General features: G+C 44.9%; 1 protein-coding gene across 1 annotated transcript in view; it reads right to left on the reverse strand.

Moving 5' to 3' along the window:
- LOC147677886 (mitochondrial inner membrane m-AAA protease component AFG3L1-like) overlaps nt 1-21,925 on the reverse strand; it is a 365,672-nt gene that overhangs the window by 59,391 nt on the left and 284,356 nt on the right. The window contains exons 15-16 of the mRNA XM_086945781.1: nt 6,843-7,043; nt 6,504-6,698 (exon numbers count right to left, since the gene is read on the reverse strand). Of these exons, the coding sequence (XP_086801907.1) occupies nt 6,504-6,698; nt 6,843-7,043 (396 nt within the window). The remainder of the gene's footprint in view (nt 1-6,503; nt 6,699-6,842; nt 7,044-21,925) is intronic.

Consider the following 21,925-nt stretch of genomic DNA (forward strand, 5'->3'; position numbering starts at 1 on the left):
CGTCGGTCCCTTGAGGTCTCGTCGCACTCACGGTTCTCAGCTGGGCTGTAGAGGTGAGTAGAGGTCAGAGGGGCCAGGGAAGCCGGGTCTCGTCGAGCTGGGTCGTCGGATTCGTGATGAAGGACTTGCAGCAGACCGCAGTGTTCTTTAGGATGGTGCCTGCGGATGCAGGGTGACTACTCCTTAGCCACAAGGGAGAATCTTGAAGAAGAAATCGTGAAGTCCTTTCGAAGAAAGTGGTATCTTGATTCCAAAGATGATCTAATTTTAACAGGGGGCCCGCTCCCATCTTTATACTAAAAAAGGGGGCTGACCCGGTGACTAGGTCCTGCCTATGGGTGGGACTAGGTGGGGGGTGGTTACACCCCTCAGCCATGCCGGACTTCCCCAGGCCAGGGGCTGGTGTGCCCCTGGAACTGGTTCAGACCGGCCTATGCGTAGTGAGCACCGGGGTGCCACTCAGCAGTCACCTTCCTGTAAAGCCCTGCCTACCCAGGATACACAAAACCATGTCTGGGACGGTGCTAGCACCGCCCCTGACAGGAAACCCTTTGTCCAGGCTCCCCTCGCTGGAAGGACTCCCAGCTGCAGGGGGTCAGACTCGTGTCTGTGGTGGCAGCATCCATTTTGTGGAGCTGAGGCTTCAGTTAACTTTAACCGGGGTTCACAGTTACATACATGTCGTGTCCCTCTAGAAGGGTGGAATGCTAACCCCGTCGCCAGAATTGGCGAGGGGTTAGTATTCCAATTCGTATGACACCTTACTCGACATGTTTTGATAAAGCAATACCAAAGATAGCATTTAACCGCGAGGATTATAATGCACTTAAGAGTATATGGTATGCGATATCATGGAACAGCTATTAGGACTTGATTCCGCAAGCTGCAGACAGGCTCAGCTCATGCCAGAGCACCATCTCACACGATTCCAAGCACTCTGCCTTCAGGATTGTCAAGGCCTGCCATAGGAGTGACTGATAGGAATCTGTGTGTCCATTTTAGGGTTAGGTATAGGTATACTACACCTACAGCAAAGGGTGATTACACGACTTTGCCCCAGCTGTCATGCAGCCAGTTGTGTCAAATTTAGGAGGCCAGCCAGGGGTGGCACAATACGTGCTGCAGCCCCTGGCAGCCCTGGGTACACCTATGCCCTGAGTTACAGGGTCTGATAAGGTGGCCCAGTACCAATTGGTAGATGCACCTAGGGTACATGAGGTAATTTAGAAAGAGAACAGCCAGGCTGTGGGTCTGATTGGCAGGCCCACAGCCAGAGAAAGTCGTAAACCAGTGAAACAAAAGCAAAAAAATCTGGGTGATCATAGGATTGCAGACCCTACTCTCCTACAGGGGGGAGTACTTTCCTGAGCATTTTCATCAGCCCCACGCAAACAGAGGCTGTTTTTGTGGCTTGGACCGAGAAATCCAGTGCTCTATCCAGCCAGATTCCTAAGCTCTTTATCTGGTCTTTTGGGGGAGGAGGAGCACCGAGACACGAAGGCCAATTCAGCGACAGGGAGGTAGGAGAGGGATTGCCTAGTAACATGATCTCGGTCTTCTCCCCATTGAGTTTGAGATGGGAGAGTTGCATCCACTCAGCAACAGCCTCTAGACACGGACCCAGGGTGTTAGACGAGCCCTCCTTGTGGTCCAAAGAGACCACAAGTTGGGTGTCGTCAGCGTAGGTGACAATCCGCACACCGAAAGGGAGGACTATCTTCTCTAGAGGCTGCATATAAACATTAAATAGTGTGGGGCTCAGGGAGGAGCCCTGAGGAACCCCACAGCTGAGCGGATGCTTAGATGAAACCACCTCGCCTTCAAATACTTGGAAAAAGCGTTCCTCTAAAAAAGAAGTCAGCCACTTCAGGGCCGCGCCCGACACCCCCATGCCCTTCAGACGGTGTAGTAATGTGGCATGGTTAACGGTGTCGAACGCGGCACTGAGGTCCAGCAGTATGATGGCAGTTTTTCCACCTTGGTCCATTATTGTTCTGGCAGCCTCTGTGACCGCCAGGAGTGCGGTCTCAGTGCCATGCTGAGGACGAAACCCTGTTTGGGAGACCTGTAGAAGTTTATTGGACTCCAGATAGTCCCCTAATGTTTTATTGATATGCCTCTCCAACAACTTACTCATCCACGGGAGTAGCGAAATAGGGCGGAAGTTGGATAGATTGTTGGAATCCAAGTTCGGCTTTTTCAGCAAAGCCCTAACCAGCGCACATTTCCACGTAGAAGGGACAGAGTTGGAGGTAATGGAGGTATTCAGAACCTCCAGCATGGACGAGCGAATGGCGTCCATTGCTTTCACTAGGGTCTGGGGTGGGGCTGGGTCATTAGGTGAGCCTGAGGTGACTTTCTGGACCAGAGTATCTAAGGCATTAGAATCCAGGAGCGGAAACATGACCAGAGAGCATGGTACATGCGCGTCTGGGTCCGAGATAGAGGGGGAGAATATGCCATTGCCAATTATCGCAAGTTGGGAGTAAATTGCCTGAATCTTCTGAGAGAAGAAGGTGGCGAGATCCTCACAGCGAGCCTGTGAACCCTCTGAAGGTGGTCTTTCAGGTGGAGGGGATATCAAAGATTTTGCAATTTTAAAAATTTCCCTCGGGGAGTTGGCTGCCAAGCTAATTTTGGTTTCATAAAAGTCAGCCTGGGCGAGTTTTATCTGGCTCTTATAGTGCCTTATAGCTGATCTGTACTCTGAACTCTTAAGTTGAGAGCGATCTTTCCTCCATGCTCTCTCTGCTTTCCGACAGGCTTGTTTCAGCAGCCTGAGGGCAGGAGAGTACCATGGAGCGACTTTGGGTCTTTTTTATTGTTTGTAAAGAACACTTCGGGAGGACTGAATCAAGTGTACTAGAAATCCAATTGTGGAAATTGAGAACTGCTAGATCAGGATTCGTCGTTTTCCGGGGCGGCTGTTCGGAGAGGGCCTGTTCCCATGTGGGAATCGAGAGAGCATTCCATTTCCTACCCCAATGTCTGGCGTGAGTTTGACCAGTGATAGGAGTGTTAATAGACCAAGTGAGGGGGACTAAAAGATGGTCCGACCAAGGCAGTGGCACCGGTGTTTCCACTAACAGCATATCTAAGTTGCTAAAAATATGATCCAAAAGATGACCCCTGTTGTGTGTCCCCTGAAACCCCTTTTGAGTCAGGTCAATAGCCTGAAGGTTTGAGCGAAGATTGTTGGCAGCGGCATCACAAGGGTTATCTAAATGCAAATTTAGGTCACCTAACAGAGTGAAGTTGGCTGAGGAAAGTACAGAATTAGCGACTAAGTCTGTTATGTCGGAAATGAAATTGCCGGGAGAGCCCGGTGGTCGATAGACCAGAATTCCAGAGAGGGTACTTGTGGAGGAAAAATATAAAGAAAAATATAAGCTTTCACATGTTAAAGAATTTGAGGAGGTAACACGGCAACTGTAGATGTCCTTAAAAGTATGATGAACTAACCAGTGTACTTTGAAGATAACAATTGGTGAAGGTCCTATTTTCTTGGGTGAGAAGGAATGTTTACACAGTTTTTCATGGTCCATTATCTCTGTCCATCTTGTTTGCAATGTATTTGAACAGATTACTACTCACCCACGTCTGGGAATAAAGGGGATCACAGGATGTTGGCTAATGATGAAGCTCAGACAGTGGTTGCTGGAAATGCAGAATGAGCTCAGTATCCGCATCACCCATGACACCACACCAAATGATTGAATAATGTATACAAGTTGCTGCATAAATATTTTAATTAACACGGGAAGACGAAGAAGCCCTGTGGGACTGTACAGTGGACAGCGATCTGTTTAGAAGGGTGTAGCAGGAGAGTTGGAGACATGCAGGGTTTAGACTAAAAGGAGGAACACTAGGATAAGAATGAACCCTGCAGGTTGATGACCACTAGACAATGGATTTATGTATCTATGTATGCGTGTTTTTACATTTCTAAAGCATGGACCCAGTTGGAAAGCAATTGAGTGCTGGATAGGGGCAAGTCTCAGGGAGGACACATAAGGGGGGCACAGAGAGAGGAGGTAGAGCTAGTGGAGCTGTTGAGAATACAGCCTATCTGAGGTAGTGCTGCTTACAGAGGTATGTTTTTACTTCCTTCCACAATTGTAGGTTTTGGTGCTGCCCTGATGTTCTTCCAGATCCTAGGGGCATAGGCTGCGAAATTCTGTTTACTCCTTCTAGAAGATTTTCATTTCTATTCTGGCAATGTAAGAGCTCCTCATTTGGCGGCGACCTCCAGATATTGTTAGTTTCTTAGCTAGGTGCACATGTTTCTTGGTTAGAGGATCTTGTATAAGTAATACAGCTGACTGTAACAATGATCTGGGCTTTCAAGGGGAGTCACTGTATATTCTTTAACATCAGGGGGGGGGGGCAATTTCTTCAGCTCCTTGATGAGCTGTGCTGCTGAATGAAGGAGACCCTCTCAGGGTAGCAAGAGTTGTCTCTAGGATGTCCGTGATTAAGGAATTGCCATCATTTAAGGGGGAGAGGGCTTGGGCTTGAGCTCTAAGGTTTTAGCCTGGGAGAAAAGGTCACTTTTTTCAGAAGAGTGATTTGGAAACAGGCTTTTTGGTCTTCTTAGCAACGTGTTCTTGGAGTGAGAGGATGGAGCAGAGAATGCACCCAAGGGATTGATCCTGTTCTCTCAGTTGGGGTGTAAAGCCCATCGGAGCTTTAGGCTGGAGAGCCACGGCTGAATCAGACAACGCCTTGCACTGTGGGCAACAAGATAGTTTGTTAACATCCTGGTTTGGATGTGTCTGAGGCAGCATTTGAGTCTCTGTATATTGTTGGTTGAGAAGATTTTGAGGTTACGTTTGAGAGTGGTCGACATACTGTTGTATCTTGATGTCCGTAAGTGGTCTTCAAAGGGTTCCATAAAAAGATGCAAAATGACGGGTGAGACAATGGTGCCCAGGGGGACTTCCAGATGATAAGGAGAGTCTGTGATCTGATTGCTCCTATCGGAAAGAATTGCTGTTGGTTGGCGAGGGAGAATGTGAGCCATTCTAATTTCTGACACTTGATAATCGAGGGGCGAAAACAAGTCATCTTTGTAGGAAGTGGCTGCGAGTGTATTCAGAATGTTGCAGAGGTCTGTGTGAGACACCATTTAATAACAACCGAGCAGCGGAGTGGCAGCTGGATATAGGTGAAGGAGTGGATGACAATGATGAATTTATGATGCCAGATTAGATTTTGATTATTTTCTCCATGAAGATGTAGCTGATAGCACTGCATTTGTTGGCTGATGATGGGATAGCAGGTCGTGGGATATGGTTGGCACAGTCTTTGAAAGCCCTAAAAAAGGCTTTGCTTCTAGATCAAGGTGAGGTGATTAATCAGATCAAGAACAGCAAATATCAACAAAATGAAGTTAGATTGGTTATGAGCATCAAGGAACAACTTCAACTCATCCAGAATGGCTCCGTATCAAGAATCTGCTGTGTGGTCGAAGGATTACTTAACGGTGATTACGCTAGGCAGGGGAAAGATTTGGGTATTACAGACATTGTGGCATTGTAGGTACTGAAACAACATCAATTCCTCAGTGATGCTACATTTCAGAATATAAAGAAAACCAGAGAAGTTAGAGTCTAAAAAGAAAAAGACTGTTAAAGAAGTTTTATTCATAGACAGCAACGTTTTCAAATGGTAAAGGGCTTAAAAAAAGTTGAGGGAAGCCAAGAGATGCTTGGGAAGTTGAAAAATGTAGTTTGAAAGATAGCTGTATCCTTGTTATGAGGGATACTTGCTAAACAACAAAAATAAAGAAAAAAGCCTTAGTAAAAGAACTAAAGTTAACAGTCACTGTCTTGTATCATGTGATGCAGGGGTATCCATGTACTTCCCTTATAATTTAATTCATATCAGTTTCCTTTACTTTTATATTTTACTATTTATAATAAGGATTAGAGAAAATACAAGAGCAGTAGAGTTGAGCTTCTAGACGGGGTTCTTAATCATATTCGCTCAACAAAAAATACATATAGGCATTGTTATCTTAAAAATGATACTTCCGTCTGGCAACAGTGTTCTGAGAGCCTGCCCATGGGTGAGGATATACCGTGGTTTTGAATACTAAACAACATGCCATGATGGGGAACGGAGACAAAGGGGAGGTTGATGCACAAAAACAAAGGTGGAGCTAATGACACAATTCCTTTCAAGACAGCAGATTGAATGCAGCTAAAGATGTAAAGAACTTGATGGCCATAAAGGTGCTTTTAGCAGCAGATCAGGAGGAGTTTCTCAAGAAGCAACATTTATGGGCTTGCTGCTTGAAGCCAGAAAACCTGCTAAAGAGTATAATGCACAAGGAGTCTAAGCAGGGGGAAAACAAAAGCCATAGAAACCTAAAGAACAAATGGTTCTCATACCAGATATGTCACTAATGTAACAAATGTAATTGATGTAAAAACCGCAGCAACTAAAACAGTAAGACATAAAACCATTTGTAATGGAAAAGAAGGGAGAGAGCATTTTACCTTGTCCACTTGTTCACGGCATTCAGTCAGAAGCTTTAAGGTCCTCTCATAGGCAGAGCTGATCAAGTTACGGGCTTCCTGGTCAATGAGCTCTGCTGTGGCCTCGCTATACGGCTTCTCTGTTACTAACTCTCCCTGCCGCGGAAGGTCAAATGAAATCTGACCAAGCTTTTCACTCATCCCAAACTGGACAACCTAGAGTTGTGAAATACAAAAAAGAGGCATTAACAACATTGCTCGGCAGCATTTTGCACATCCTCACGTAACTCACAAACACATGAGCTACTTGTGCAATTAGCACTTCAGTTGCATGCGGACAATAAATGCATACTGATTTACCTGGGCATATGCACTCTGTGTAACTTTCTTTAGGTCGTCTTGGGCTCCTGTTGTAATTCTTCCAAAGAAGAGCTGCTCAGACACTCTTCCACCCAGCATCATACACATGCGGTCAAACAGCTGCTCTCGTGTATAAAGATATTGCTCCTTAGGTAGATACTGAGCATACCCCAGTCCCTTTCCTCTTGGAATGATAGATACCTACAAGATGGGAATGAGGAAAAAAGTTTAATATAAACAGCTTAGTAAATACAAAGTAGGGTTTCAAAGAAACTGTTGTACAAATTTGTGTGATCTTTTTCTCTTATCCCTAAACAAACTGGATCAAGTTCCATAGTACCACCCTTTATCGGCTCTCTGGAAAATATTATTAAAGTTTATTATTATTATCAATTATTTTCAATAGTGTTCCACATTAAGGCTCAAAATTCATCAGGATTTGAATAGGAACTGTAATTTGATGATGCACAGACAAAAGTGTCTCTAAGAATAGAGTTCACTTTTAGAAATAAAGAGGGACAAGCAGAGGTGTGTGAGGGTAAGTCACGTGCCAATTTCATTTAGTAAATTGTAAAATGATATAATGATTGAGAAACAAAGTTTAGACTATTGTCAAGATTCTTTTTTTTAATTCTATGGTGATAATTTTCATGGAAGACATGTCCAAAACTTACTACCATTAGTCTTAGCCCAGAACAAGTTCCTGAGGGCATTGACCAGCCTTCCTCAAGTCTCTCCTCTGAGGGCCCTACTTTTTGATCTAGGATGTATTTCCTTTGAGGAGGCTGCAGGTTTTAGACCACTTGCCTATTGGCAAAGACTTTAGATCAGAGGTCTTCAAACTTTTTTACTCTGAGCCCACTCTAAGCAATATGTTTTGAGGTCGGCCCCCCTCCAAAACTTTTTGGGAAGGATTGGGGAAGCGGAAGGGACATGGCTGCGTGCAGGGAGCGGGGCTTATGAGATGATTTCAGGAATACTTTTTCTATAGCTTATGAACCGCACCAAATATGAGACTTATAAAACAGCAAATGCATCAAATAAAAACAGATATCCCAAACAAACTACTCCCCATAATTGGGGCGTTTTGAGCCCCTCATACTCTTTGACCCCAATGCAACAATACCTGCAGCACTTATGATAACTGCAGTCCTGAGTAGCAGGCTATCTCCTTTGCCTCTTTTACCTCGTCCCCATCATGATGGATCATCACCTCTGTCCTAATGCTTGAAAGAACAAAAGGCTCTGATTCCTCTTTTTTTTAAGGTAGACAGTCATACTTGAGATGCAGTGGGCCCCCCAAATTCCTGCCCCCCAGTCCTGCTGCATCTGCTCCTTTATGATAAACAGCAGTGGCCACTTACACACTTGGCAGCAGTACCAGCTTCACTGATGAATGACCCTTTTAAAAAAACAAATTTATATTGTCACCTTCTTTGGGGTATCTCTCTGAAGAAGCGGTCTCTGGCCATTTGTAAACATAAAAATGAGTCTGCATACAGTGCTCCTTATTCTGGGCCTCCTCTTTGACAATATCTTTGAACCTCGCGCTTTTCCTAGACCATTTCTGTGAGGCCCCAAGGATCGAGAGGATTAGGGCTCTGCATCTGAATGCAACCCTGCAGGCCTTCTTCCTCGCCACCCCATGGACTCGGCTTTCACAAAAAAACTTCCCCTGAATGGTTAATACGGACTTTGAGATGCCTTTGCCTTAAACTAAGTGTGTGGCGGTAGTGCAGAAAGTTAAAAAAGAAACCGGCCTTCTTACCAGCCATTAATTGATTGAGTCACTTAAAGGCAGGGCCACTGGAATTATGAGTTTCTGCAGCAGCAGCTTTTTCCACATAATTATCAGTTTAGTGCATTTGCTACATGTTCCGGAGCAGTGGAAGGCCATTTGCTAAGATTGACTGATAATCTTGTAGTGGCTTTTTGCTATATTTGGCTGTTAAACTGGTACTAATGAGGTGAAATATTTCCCCTTACATTGTTATCGTGAGTTAAAATGACAAATAATGAAGTAATGCTAACCATAGAATGTGGCACATTGTGCCACATAAGTTACCATTTCTTGCTGCATAATTTAGTCAAACCTGCCACATAATGTTGTCCTCTTCTGCTGAATAATTCGAGTGGATCTGCTTAAAGCTTTATGGTGGCAAAGATCTATTCTTTTTAAGATGTAATGTAAAGAAGTTATCAGCTGGTATCTGGAGTAGTGGAGACACTTACAAAAATGTCTGCATTAGATACAGTTTGATTACTTATTACTAAAAAGTATATTTTGTAAGAACTTGTTTTATCTCAATCACTGCATCATTTTGCAGCAGCCTAGCTTAGAGTATGTAAATACTGTTTTAAAATAATGACTTACATATTCACAGTGCTTTCTGCTACAGTCTGGGACCTCATAGCACTATAAACGGGGCCATTGGAATTATGTGGCAGGAGAAGGCCAAATTATGCAGCATGGTTGACAATTCTGCAGCAAGCAAAGGCGAATTATGCTGCATATTTTGTGATAGCATTACTGCACTATTTTGATATTTTTACACTTGTTAACATTGTCCTGGTCTTTATTGCCCCTCATAAGTACCACATTAACACCCACATATAGCAATAAACAACTGAAAGGTGACCAGTCTACCTTTAGAAAGGGCCTTCCACTGCAAGGTAACATGGTTTGCTGCATTTTTTAATCTGCAAATTATGCTGCAGATGATGGATTATGTGGCAAATGCGGAAAAACTAGAAATATGTGCTGAGAGTGCAGGGTGAGTGTGAAAGTGAAGGGTGAGAATGAGTTGTCTGAATGCAGCGTGAATTCCCAGACACTTGAAGTTAATCAGCATGTTAAATGTGCTGATCCCGCAACAAACTTCCAGTCTTCTGATTAGGGTTGCCAGCTCATTATTTTGATGTTGCAGACATTACAAAAATAAACATTCACCAAAAGCCCTATTTTCAGCACTTATCTGTGCATACTTTTAGAAGCAAATATAAAGCACTTTTAAATGTGTTCTAGGGCTGCCTGAATGATTCAGGACTGAACATAAAAGGAACAGACAGAAAGTCACTTTACAAATGAATACATACTTTTTTATTTAAGACCATATTTAGTGTCAAAGCAAGGTCTTTTCAGGCTCTTTAAACATACAATGCTGGCATTTTTTCTATTGGCAACCCTTTTTTGTACTCCTTTTTCATGAAATGCATTTTCTCACTACAGCAGTAAATTTATAATACAATTGTAAGGAATAGACCGAGTCGGGGCCCAGGAAAAAGAAAAAAAACTAAGCTTCGGTAACTAGTTCCTGAAGGTATTTAAATGGTCTTTAAAGACCTGTGAAATACTCGGTTGTGCTGGAGTCTTAATACGACTCCAGACACTGCCCAGCCGAGCCCCCACTGACATCTGGCCACACGCAACTCTGAGGGCTTCGGAGTAAATGAAGACAGCCTGGAAATACAGCAAATAAACATCGCTGCACTTCCTGGGGTCTTCATTTACATGTTCTTGCAGAGGCCTTTGCGCCCCCCTGGGAAACCATCCACGCTCCCCCATGTGGGGGCGCCCCACAGTTTGAAGAACTGTGCTTTAGATAACCCCGGAGCTAGCACCTTATGCAAAAGCTGTTAAGTACATTAGAGAAGCAGATAAATCAAACAAAATTTCTTGGCTACAAAAGATTAAGGCATTGTTATCTGAAATGGGCCTCATTTACCGGTGGGAGGACCCAGAGGGGAATTCCTTTCCATCTAAAAGATCTTAAAGCCTTATATAGGGACAAGGTTTATGTAAAGTCGCTGTCCTTGGTTACTAGTGGTTCCCTCCCAGGCCTCTTTCTTGAATATAAGTGTGAGCATAAGCTGGAGGCCTATTGGCATATGATCACACGTCCTGGTGATAGAAAACTTTTCCACCAATTTAGAGTGGGAACGCTCTCCCTGAAATCATTTACTAAAAAGTGGCGGGATGACCAGGATTTAAAATGTGACACTTGTTTAACTGAGGACGAGACTCTATCGCATGTCCTGTTTGTGTGCCCTGCATACACGAGCCCTCGGCTGAAATGGCTCAAGCCGGTTTGTGCAAAGTTTGGAACTAGATCTTATCAAACGGCCCTGCGTATCTTAAAAACAGAAAATTCTGAAGTCATTGTTGTTGCTACGGCTAAGTTTCTAAGCTGGACTTGGGTCCTTAGAAGGAAAAATCGGCAAGGCATTATGTAATCTATCTGCTTATGCATTGGTGTACTCAAGTTTGCCCCACGCCATTCAGTCCAATATTGAAGACTGTAACCAAGCCCTATGTAATTATGCATTAATAGCTTTTGACCTTGAATTCTCCCTTTTAAACCTAATCATTGTTGTAACAGCCTAGGGATTTTATATGACACGCTTTTTAACAAAATATTCTCGTATGAAATGTTATACCTTTGTATATTATATTGTAATCGTCTTAATGTGTCTTTTATGATTGTTTATGATAGAATAAAGATGGAAAGTGAATGGACTATTGTCAAGATTCATTTTTTTAATTCTATGATGATAATTTTCATGGAAGACATGTCCAAAAAAGTTTAACTTAGTTATAAAAGGTCTACATCAGCCAAATGTCAGAGATTATTATTTATTTTCCAGCTCTAGGCATGTGCTACCCTCCCTTACAGATAGTCTCCCACCCACAATATGATCCTAGGATGTTGCTGCTCTGCTCTTTGGAGGGCATCCCACTCATGGAAGACAATATTAGTAGTGCTTATATTATTAGACCTTGACAGTCACCACCTACTACTGTCAGGATATTGAGCAGTAACTCTACAGCAGTAGCAGAGCAAGCAGCCAATCTGATATATGAATTATATTTTCTCTGCAACACCACAGCCAGAAAGGGATGGCAGGATATATCACAAACAGTTTGGCAGGTAACATATCTGTTAAACGTTTAATAAATATCATCACAACAGTTGATTTAAGCAAGTACAATTGGTCTGTCAGTCAGACAGGCCAAATGGGCCACAAATAACCTTTCAAGGTGCCCACTGCAAGGCCTGCTGCAACAAGGTCAAAAAAACAAAAGGATGACAAACAGCTTTGCCTCGAAGAAGTCAGTGTCCCTGGCACCACACCAGGTTACTAACGTGTCCCAGTGCCCAGCATCAATGGATTTTGCAGTGGGGCATCTGGCTTTGAGGATGACATCTTCTGGCACCAAATCAAAAGGAACCAATTGACACTATACAATCTTCACGCATGATGGTGTAAGTTGCATGGATTCGGATAGAGCACCCTTCGTTGCTGCTGAGACAGGATGTCCTCCCGAAACTGTAGACTGATCCGAGGACAGATGCTCATGCTTCAGAGTACCAAATTTGCTTGGGGCAATCTGGGTCCACTAGGATTACGTTGGCAAGTCGTTCTTGATATTCTTCAGAACTCAGGCCAGGAAAGGTTGTTGCAGGAAGGCGTAGAGAAGCCCCTTGTTTATTCCAACTGTAGTATGTCACTAAATGAGTGTTCTTGCAGAAACTCCAATTTGCAAAATTGTATATACACTGCACATTCTCAATGGTCCAAAAAGATATAGTCAGGCCTCTTCCCAGCGGTTGAAGATGCCCTGCACTACCCCAGGCTGCAGGCACCATGCCTATTCTTCCTGACTGTCTGCTCCGTTCATATGCTCTGGCATTGAGGAATCATGCCAGGTGGTTGATGACCAGGATGATGCCCTGGCGCTTCAGCCACCTCTAGAGAAGCAAAGCATCTCAGCAAAGGAGTCAGGATCCCACACTGCCCTGCATGTTGCAGTGGCACATGTCAAAAGAGTTATCCGTAAGAAACTGCACCAACCTCCCCCTGAATGAACCAGATGAATGGCCCGCAACTCCAACAGGCTGATGTGGAGCAAGCCCTCACCTGGAGACTACCAGTCCTGTAATCTCCACCTTCCCCAGATGACTCTTCCCAACCCAATACTGAAGTGTCTATTACCAATGTCAGCTTTTGGGGGGTGAGGGGAGAGATGAAGTGCCTCAACAAGACAGATTAGGATTCTCAGTGCTGGGGCTCAGTGTAACTTCAAGTTACAATGCGGGGCTCGCATGTGCCACTTGGCGTATTTGATAAGAAAAATGCATGACGCTAAGAGGCCCAAAAGCCTCAAAGCCGCCTTCACCAGGATGCACAGTCAAGCCTGAACCATTGGGATCATAGCCCAAATGTCTCAAACTTGTTGCAGTTGGAAAAAAAACAGAATTGTATGTCTATGATTGCACCAATGCCTCTGTGATGGAATCAGTTGGAACTTAGGCTCGTTTGTGGTAAACCCCAATGATGTGAGGAGATGCGCCGTTGTCCACAGGTGGTCCACAACTGAATGTGGCGAGCCAGTCTTCAAGGTACAGGAAAGTAACTCCTGGACCTCTGAAAAGGAGTACCTACCACCTTCAGAATGTTTGTGAACACTGGATGGTGCTAGAGAGGTGAAAGGAGAGCATGGCAAACAGAAAATGCTTCTTGCCCACTTTTGAACGGCTGGATACACACGCGGAAATGCAATACAAGTGTATGAAAATATGTGTTATGCAATTCCATCCAGTTTCCTGGGTCCAAGGCAGAGAGGATCTGAACCAATGTCAGTATTTTGAACTTGTCCTTCTACAGAAAGGTGTTCAGAGGTCTGAGGTCCAAGATAAGCCTGTGGCCCCGGTCCTTTTTAGGGTTGAGTAAGTAGAAAGAATAATACCTCCGTGCACCTCCTCTTTCTGAGATCGTGGTACCCTCTGAGGCGCACCCTTGGGGAGCAACAGGCTATGGCAGGATGGGCATGCTCTTCTAAAATTTGTTCAGATGTGGGAGGAATATGGACAGTGAAGCGAGAAAAGCCAGGATGTAACCTTTTTGAAAATTTGAAAAACTTAACTGTCAGAAGTGATCACCAACCCAGGAGGAAGTGATTGATCCTGCCCCCTTTCTGAGTTGAAGGCCGCAGTACTGGGGAAGAGGCATTGCAGAACAGGTGCCTGTGTAGGCCTGCACATTGTTTATCGATTCCAGCCCTCAAAGAACCAGGTTGTCTGCATCACTGGCTCGGAGGCATGTTTCAGCCTATATGCCGACCCCCTGTAATTGCTTTGCGAAGGTTGAAGAAACAAGACTGAATCTAAGGGCATATCCATTGGTGATGCTGGGCATTGACAGAGAATCTAGTGCAGGGGTCTCCAAACCGGTCCTGGAGGGCCGGATCCATGCCAGATTTTTAAAATAACTACATGTATCTCAATGGGGATATCCAAAAAATCTGGCATGGATCTGGCCCTCAAGGACCGGTTTGGAGACCCCTGATCTAGTGTGTTGACAAAGCAGAACCTAGGTAATGACTGCAGTACCTTTGTGGTCCGTGGTATCCAAGCCTGCGCAGATAACATACTTGGCCACATCCTGCCCGTCATGGTTTGTCCAAGCCAGAAAAGTCCTACAGTTCTCCAGGACACCGCGGACGATCTCACTCCCCATGTCCTAAAAGCCTTAAAAATGATCCCTATTGACAGAAAGCATTTGTGCATCTCAGTGCTAGGCTGGCAGAAGAAAACATGTTTGCCAAAGGAATCAATCCTTTAGGATCCTCTATCTTGGGGATAGGTTGGATATGAATAAGGACTGTACGCTGATATTCTAGGTCAGGACCGGAGGCGAGGATTATGCCCTCCTTTCTTCATGTTTTTTTCCCAGCAGCCAGATATGAACATCAACAATCTCTCTTTCCTATGAACACACAGGACAGTAAACACAAAACTGTAGACACTCATAAAACAGTCCATTCTCATATAACCATATCAACGTCAAACCTTCTTTCTTCACTGTTCCAGCAGCCGCCGTTAAGTGTTTCCTGCACTCCATATGGGGCATGGGCTCTTTTCTTACAGTAGACATTTGTTAGATGCTTTGCTTTGTGCCATTACCAGTTAATCAATGTACTGTCACTAAGAACTGTTTTGTCAGTGGGCCACAGGAACGCTCTTGGCGCTCCTCACATGGCCTTTCCTCACTGCAGTTCGGGGATGCCGACGTCGGGCAGTCATTCAATGACAAGAGGGCACCTGCATTCTAAGTTTGAATGCTCCATGGAGGATGCTCTCCCTTTAATCAAGGTCGCCAGATAAAGGCTCCACAGGACTACATACAATGAATGGGAGCAGCGCACCTGACCTTTGATCCAATTACTGGCAGTTAACTGCTTGCCTGGATTCTGAACACCCTTTTAAGGGGTCCATATACAAAAATACAACCAGTATATAACTACTGCATTTAAGGGATATTAACACAGGCATTGATTTATAGGTTACACCGGGTCCTCTGAGAATAGACTGTTTGTGAAGTGCCCCTGATATCAGAGCCACCTGACTGTGCTCCTTGGGCCGTTTAAACATCACCAATTCCCACATCCCCCGCATTAAACCAAGGCCCAATCGTGCAGATATCGGAATCATCGAGGACAAATACTTGTCCTACCGCCCCTTCCATGATGCATTTTGCGAAGCCATAGTTATCTCTACACATAATGCTGTATCTGATGTGCTGGCGACCCCAGAGAAAAGGCTAATGCAACTGGCACAGTAGTGCTCTGGGCCCTTCCCTCAGATGAATGGCCAACCTGGATCCACAGCTGTCCCTAACGTCAAAGGCGTTTGACAGGCTAAAGGGGCCTTTTTGTCATATAATATTTTTCCTGGAGAGGAACTCACTACTACCCATAATACAGTGCCCTTCCCCACCCTTGGGCAGCACAGGCTTTTCCCCGATACTCTCAGGGCGAATTCCCCATAGCGGCTGATGCAAATGATTCCTAAAGGGACTCAGACAGTGATTTGGGGCAGGACGGATATTGGCGTCATTCAGCCAGTACCCCACCTCTGGTGCCAGAGGCCACTCCATAGGTGAATACATCTAACACGGTGTCTGATATGCTGGAACAAGAGGATATCCTCCAACCCCATCATCTGAATGTGTATCATGTGAGAAAGTTGCCACTTAAATGGCGGGCAGGCTGTGAAAGCCTCTACAAAAAGAAATTGACAAGCACCTTTGGGCAAATTGCCCCTGTCTTTGGACTGCAAAGTGGCCTAAAATAGACACCAAAATGGCCAACGTCCATGCCAAGTACATCTGAGATTGCAAGAAGAGGATTTACTGTTTCTGGAGGTCATGCTAGGACACAGTCTTGAAAGATAATGGCCCACTGACACAAATCCTTGCCATGGCTGAGGCAGCCAGCGAATCAGGATCATTAATCTTCCCAGAAATCCTATGAGACTGGGCACATGCTAATAGTGCCATATAGACGAGAGACGCTGGTGTCTTCTCATTAAAGTTGACCCAAAGCTGGGGGACTTGGCTACCTCTGAGGCTGGAGCGATTGCTCAGGGAGATCGATTTGAAGATCCGTTCATAAATAAACAATGCAAGTTTGTTTCAACCTTCATTTATTTATATTTTTTATATAGCGCTGGCTAGACCCGGAGGTATCAGAGCGCTTTACACGAGGAGAGTTAAATAGGTTACAAGTTACACATTGTTACTGAAGGTAAATCAATGACAAGTTACATCCGTTAGTTCATGGCGTGTAGAAGGGTAAGGGGTAATGTAAAAGAGCGACAGGGAGGGAGATTAAGCAGAGCACAAGCACAAAGATAAACAAAGTAGGCAGGGGAAGAGAGATTCTGGGGAGAGAAGAAAGCTTCATCTCCTTAGTCGAAGCTCAAGCTTCCACAAAAAGAATATTCAATCCCAAGGATTTTCCGGGGACAACTGCATTGGGGGTAGGACAGGACCAGACTAGGTTCAGGGGCTTTATCCCCCTCTGTAGGCTTCTCATGTCAACAGGGCGCCAGAGATGGATTCAGAAGAACCACCAACCAGTCCGCTGTACATGGTAAGCATTCACCCTTCTTTCCTGTCAAGATTAGGGGGAATATTGGCAGATTTTCTCCTCAGTTTGCATGTGTTAACATAGGACGCATGGGTCAATAAAATGTATCCAATTGATCAAAGCCTGAGGAATCTGTCAGAACAAATCCAGATGACTGTGGGCCTCCTTGAGGGCCTCGGTATAATCAACGAAACAAAATAGTCTTAACACCCATCAAGAAAATCATCTTCCTGGGGATTTTTATAGACTCCATCCAGGCAACACTAAGTCTTCCATTGCCAAACCAAGAATATCACTATGTGAGAGTGCATGCCTACTGGGTCAACTATCATCATCCATCCAGGCCATCTTCCTGGGCCCTCACCATTGCAGAGCCCTTCAACGCCTGAAAGCTACTCAACTTCAGAAGGATATCATATATTCCCAAGATGGACGAGGCAAAGTCTTGCACATCTATTGCCTGGGATTGCTGGTGGGGATCCTTCACAGTATAATACCAGACGAAAGACAAGATACAATATGTCCTATTGAAAATGGACATTACATGTGATCGATATATAAACCATCTAGTGGGATGAGATCTCGGTCTCTTTTGGAACTCGCAAAGAAACTCTGGGACTTTTATTTGGAAAAAAAGATCTGTGTGCCATCAGAATACGTTCCAGTGAAATACAACCAAGTGATGGACTGGCATTCTCGCCACATGCAGGGCATCAAATCGTGGAAACTAGAACAGAGGCTATTTCACTATCACAAGAGACCTCTTATTATCACATCAGGAATTCCAGCTGGACAGGTGTTTCAGCTGGAGGCCATAGCTGAAGGTGGCAGCAACAGACTAATTTCTCCAATACTGGTTGAAGAAGACAGGTTATGATTTTCCATGATTCTCAATGATAATATGCCTCACAGGTACAGAGGCAGCAAGCAGATATAGAGGTGGCGATCCCACTGTGATAATCTCAAGTCTGGTTTCCAGTTCTGCTGGAACTTTTCTGGGTGTCTCCAATCCGACAACATCTATTTTATGATCTCCTTGGGGTTCCGGTGGGGAACCTCACAATCTGACACTGGAGGGCACATTACATCTCATGAGGTGGAGGATTACCCCAAATTATGAAAGGTCTGTGGAAGGCCTTTTGAGGCAAATGGAGACCTTGCTTGCAAAAGCTTGGGTGGATAGCACCGCCAAGAGTTATATATCGGCATGGGCAAGATGGATGGGCTGATGAGTGCATAGGGGTCTGGATCCAATTGGGACAGACATAGACCACGTTCTAAATTCCCTAGCTAACATAGTATTCGAGGGCACAGCATTTAAGTCGGTGAGTACATTCAGGATGGCAATTTCAGTCAGACACTTCCATATAGAGGGACTCCAAGATGGTGAACACCCCTTGGTCAGGAAATTACTCAGGGGTATTAGATGGTCTCTTCCTTTAGAATCACTGTATTCCGTCCTCTAGGGTGTAAACCGAGTGCTCACTCTTCCTTACCTGGTAGGATAGCAAAATATGCCTCAAGGAATGAGCAATCTGGAAAACTGGCCATGTTCCTGTGACTAATTTCCTGCAGATGAGTCTCAAACGTCAGAGTACTGATATAACAGGTAGGGTGTTCACTCTAGAATGCGTCACTTAACATATCTAGGAGGACAACGTTTACTGCTAAAGTTGTCTCATACACTTTCTTTAGAGATGTGCTACAGTTATGTTTGGTAAAATGTATTAAGGCATACCTGAGCATGACAGAGGAAATCTGCTCTCTAGGTGAGAGACAATTGCTAATTGTCAGTCAAAAGCCACATAAAGCAGTTTCTTCTCCCACAATTGCTAGGTGGTTAAGTGGGTCATGCAGGAAGCTGCAATTGATACAGATGTTTTGGGTGCACATTCGATGAGAGGGACATGGATGCCAAGACCTTCGCTTTGGGTGCAAGATTGGACGACATCTTAAACACAACATTGGTCAACAGAGTAGACTTAAGCAATTTTAGATTTAAACTAGTCTCGGACATGGATACTCTTGTGGTTGGCCAGTTTTAAACAATCATAGTCCTCGCCTCCAGTCCTTCATTTAGAATAAAACATTTCCTAGATAATGCAACGAAAGTTCTATGACGGAGGAAAGGATTATTCCCAACGACAATCAGGAATTAGCCTTCCCACCCAGAGACCTTTCTTTAAAGGTCCACAAGATTATAAAGGTATTTATTTGGTAGGTATTCAACTTTTTACATGGAGTAATGTCTTATTTGAAAATATCTCTTGGAGTTGAAAAATACTTGGGAAATGTTGAACTTGTCAAACGATGTTGTTCGGATATGCATCTTTCCTTAGAAACCGGAGGAGATAAAATTACTCTTTTTGCAGAGAATGACATCTTAGGTAGAGTGAGCCACAGACATGAACCGGCTACTGCTGCACAAAGAAAGAGGTGTATGGCCACCAACAAATGATATAGGAAATGGACTGCTCTGTGACCGGGTACAGTTTTGTGTTTGATTTCCTGATTGTTCATGGGAAAGAGAGTTTGTTAATGTTCAAATATAGGTGCTGGAAATAAAATGTGCAGACAGGATAGCATTATCTCACCTCTGTATCCTTAATAGAATTTAAACTCTCTGTTACAAAAGCCAGGCCATTTTTTACTCAAAGGCAGGGTGCTTGGTGACAAAATCCCAGTCACCAGGGGCCGACCTACGTCACCTGGCCACCTCTTGGGTAACAGGCGGGAGAAAACTTGGTTCCAATAAGGTAGCAATCAATGTATCTGGGAAGGCATCATTACATTGGACCAAGGGCCCAAATGTTGCTGGTCCAAGCAGTAAAGGTATTGGCAAAATGCACAAGTTACTTAACGACGGCTCAGTGTACGTCGTGGGTGTCATAGTCGCCGAGATGACGTAGCTGGAGCTACTTATATGCACCCACGCACGCTGACGTCACTTCTGTACACGACTTTCCGCGCCAGGAACACAGAGCCATGCAAGATACTGACCACTGGTGCATTGAAATTAGGGCCCTAAAATGAATGATCTTAACCCTAGAAATCAATTTGCAGAACGGGGGAAGATGGGTGGGGCGGTAAGGAATCGATCACTAACTAATGTCTCTTACAGATATATTGTTACCCAAGTAAGTAACTTGTACATCTGAAAGAGACACGTTGGTGATAGATTCCTTACCTTAGAACAGATATCCCAACAATACCAATCCCGGTGGTGGGTCTGCGAACCAAGATCACACCAGAAAGTCACGGAGAACCGAACGGCCAAAGAAGCCGTCTCTCCGGACTTGACTGTCAAAGCAATAATGCTTAGTAAAAGTGTGCAACAAGGCCAACGTGGGTTGCCTGACAGATGTCTTGCAGGGGGACACCACGTCCAAATGCAGTAGCCCTGGTAGAATGGGCGTGCAACCCCACCGGAGGTTCCTTTTTAGCCACAGAATAACAGGCTTGGATACACCAGACGACCCAGCGGGAGATAGTCCTCTTGTGTACAGCCCGGCTTTTTGTGGCGCCTACGTAGCCAACAAAGAGCTGGTCATCCACCCGGAACTGTTGTGTGCGATTGAAATAAAATAAAAGCGCACGTTTTGGGTCCAGACGGTGGAGCCTCTCTTCCTCTCTGGAAGGGTGCGGAGGCGGAAAGAAAGTGGGCAAGGTGATAGTTTGCCCAATGTGGAAGGCAGTGACAACCGTTGGCAAGAAGGAAGGACGAGTGCGAAGCACAACCTTGTCCGGATGAATCGACAGAAAAGGAGGCTTACAGGAAAGAGCCTGGAGCTCACTCACGCACCTAGCAGAGGTGATGGCAACCACGAAAGCAGTCTTCAAAGTTAATAAACGAAGAGGACAGTTGTGAAGCGGCTCAAAAGGAGCACACATGAGAAAAGAACCAGATTAAAGTCCCACAGCGGCATCACAAACGGAATAGGAGGGAAAAGGTGAGTAATGCCTGTGAGAAATCTCTTAACAACAGGGGCTTGAAAAGAGAGGGCTGATCAGGGAGCCTGCGAAAAGCAGAAATTGCAGAAAGGTAGCCCTTAATAGTGCCCAGAGCAGAGCCCTGCCAGGATAGAGAAAGAAGGAACAAAAGGACCTCTGAAAGAGGGACAGAAAGGGGATCCACAGCCTTTGCTGTGCACCATTCCACAAATTTGTTCAACCTGCAGGCATATACCCATTCAGTGGAGGGACATACCTGGCTGCCGGAATGACATCACAGACTTCAGGAGGCAAGTCAAATGGAATCAACTGTTGCCGCTATATCTCCACGCATGTAGGTGGAGGCTGGGCAGGTTCGGGTGGAGAACCATCCCCTGTTGCTGCGACAGAAGATCCTCCCAAAGAGGCAGTCAGATCGGGGAATCCATGCTCATACTGAGTAGCTCGGGTCACCAAACTGTTCGAGCCCAGTCTGGGGCACAAGAATGACTTGGGCCCGGACGCGTCTGATCTTCTTCGGCACTCTGGGTAGAAGTGGTATAGGCGGAAAGGCGTACAAAAGACTGCAGCACCACTAGCGATGAAATGCGTCGCCAAGCGAGTGCCGCCTTGGAAATTCCAACGCGCAGAACAGCTCACATTGCGTGTTCTCTTCGGTGGCGAATAGATCTAACCAAGGCTCTCCCCACTGTCGAAAGAGAACTTGCGCAACCTCCGAGTGAAGACACCATTCGCGATCCATCAGGCACTGGCGGCTGAGTATTTTTCTTAACAAGCTGTATAATAATGAGATATACTAACCAATGAGGTCTTTTGAACTGTCTCTAAGGGAAAAAATGTTGTCCTGTTATTACTTTATTTCCAATATGTAAATATGGATGGTCTTTCCTGAAAGCTCTGCTCAATAAAAATCGTATAAACAAAAAAAAAAGGGGAGGGCGCTTTCTTTTGAGGACTATGTCACAATGTATGAGAGGGGCCGGGCCCGTGCCTGCAGCATTTTGCTACTGCAGAGCTCATTATATAAGCACACTCAATTTACTGTTTGAATGTACCATTGGCAGTCTCGATGCTCCACTGTGTACAGAAATGTTCTGGCTTGTGTCTCCCCCAGCTGGTTGTAGGTCATTATAACCAGTGACTAGTTGATGTCACTGGTGGGATGGAAACAGGGAGCCCCGAGGGATTGAAGTGTGCATGC

The sequence above is a fragment of the Lissotriton vulgaris genome, chromosome 12 (assembly GCF_964263255.1).
Source record: "Lissotriton vulgaris chromosome 12, aLisVul1.2, whole genome shotgun sequence".
In the NCBI taxonomy this organism is placed as follows: Eukaryota; Metazoa; Chordata; class Amphibia; order Caudata; family Salamandridae; genus Lissotriton; species Lissotriton vulgaris.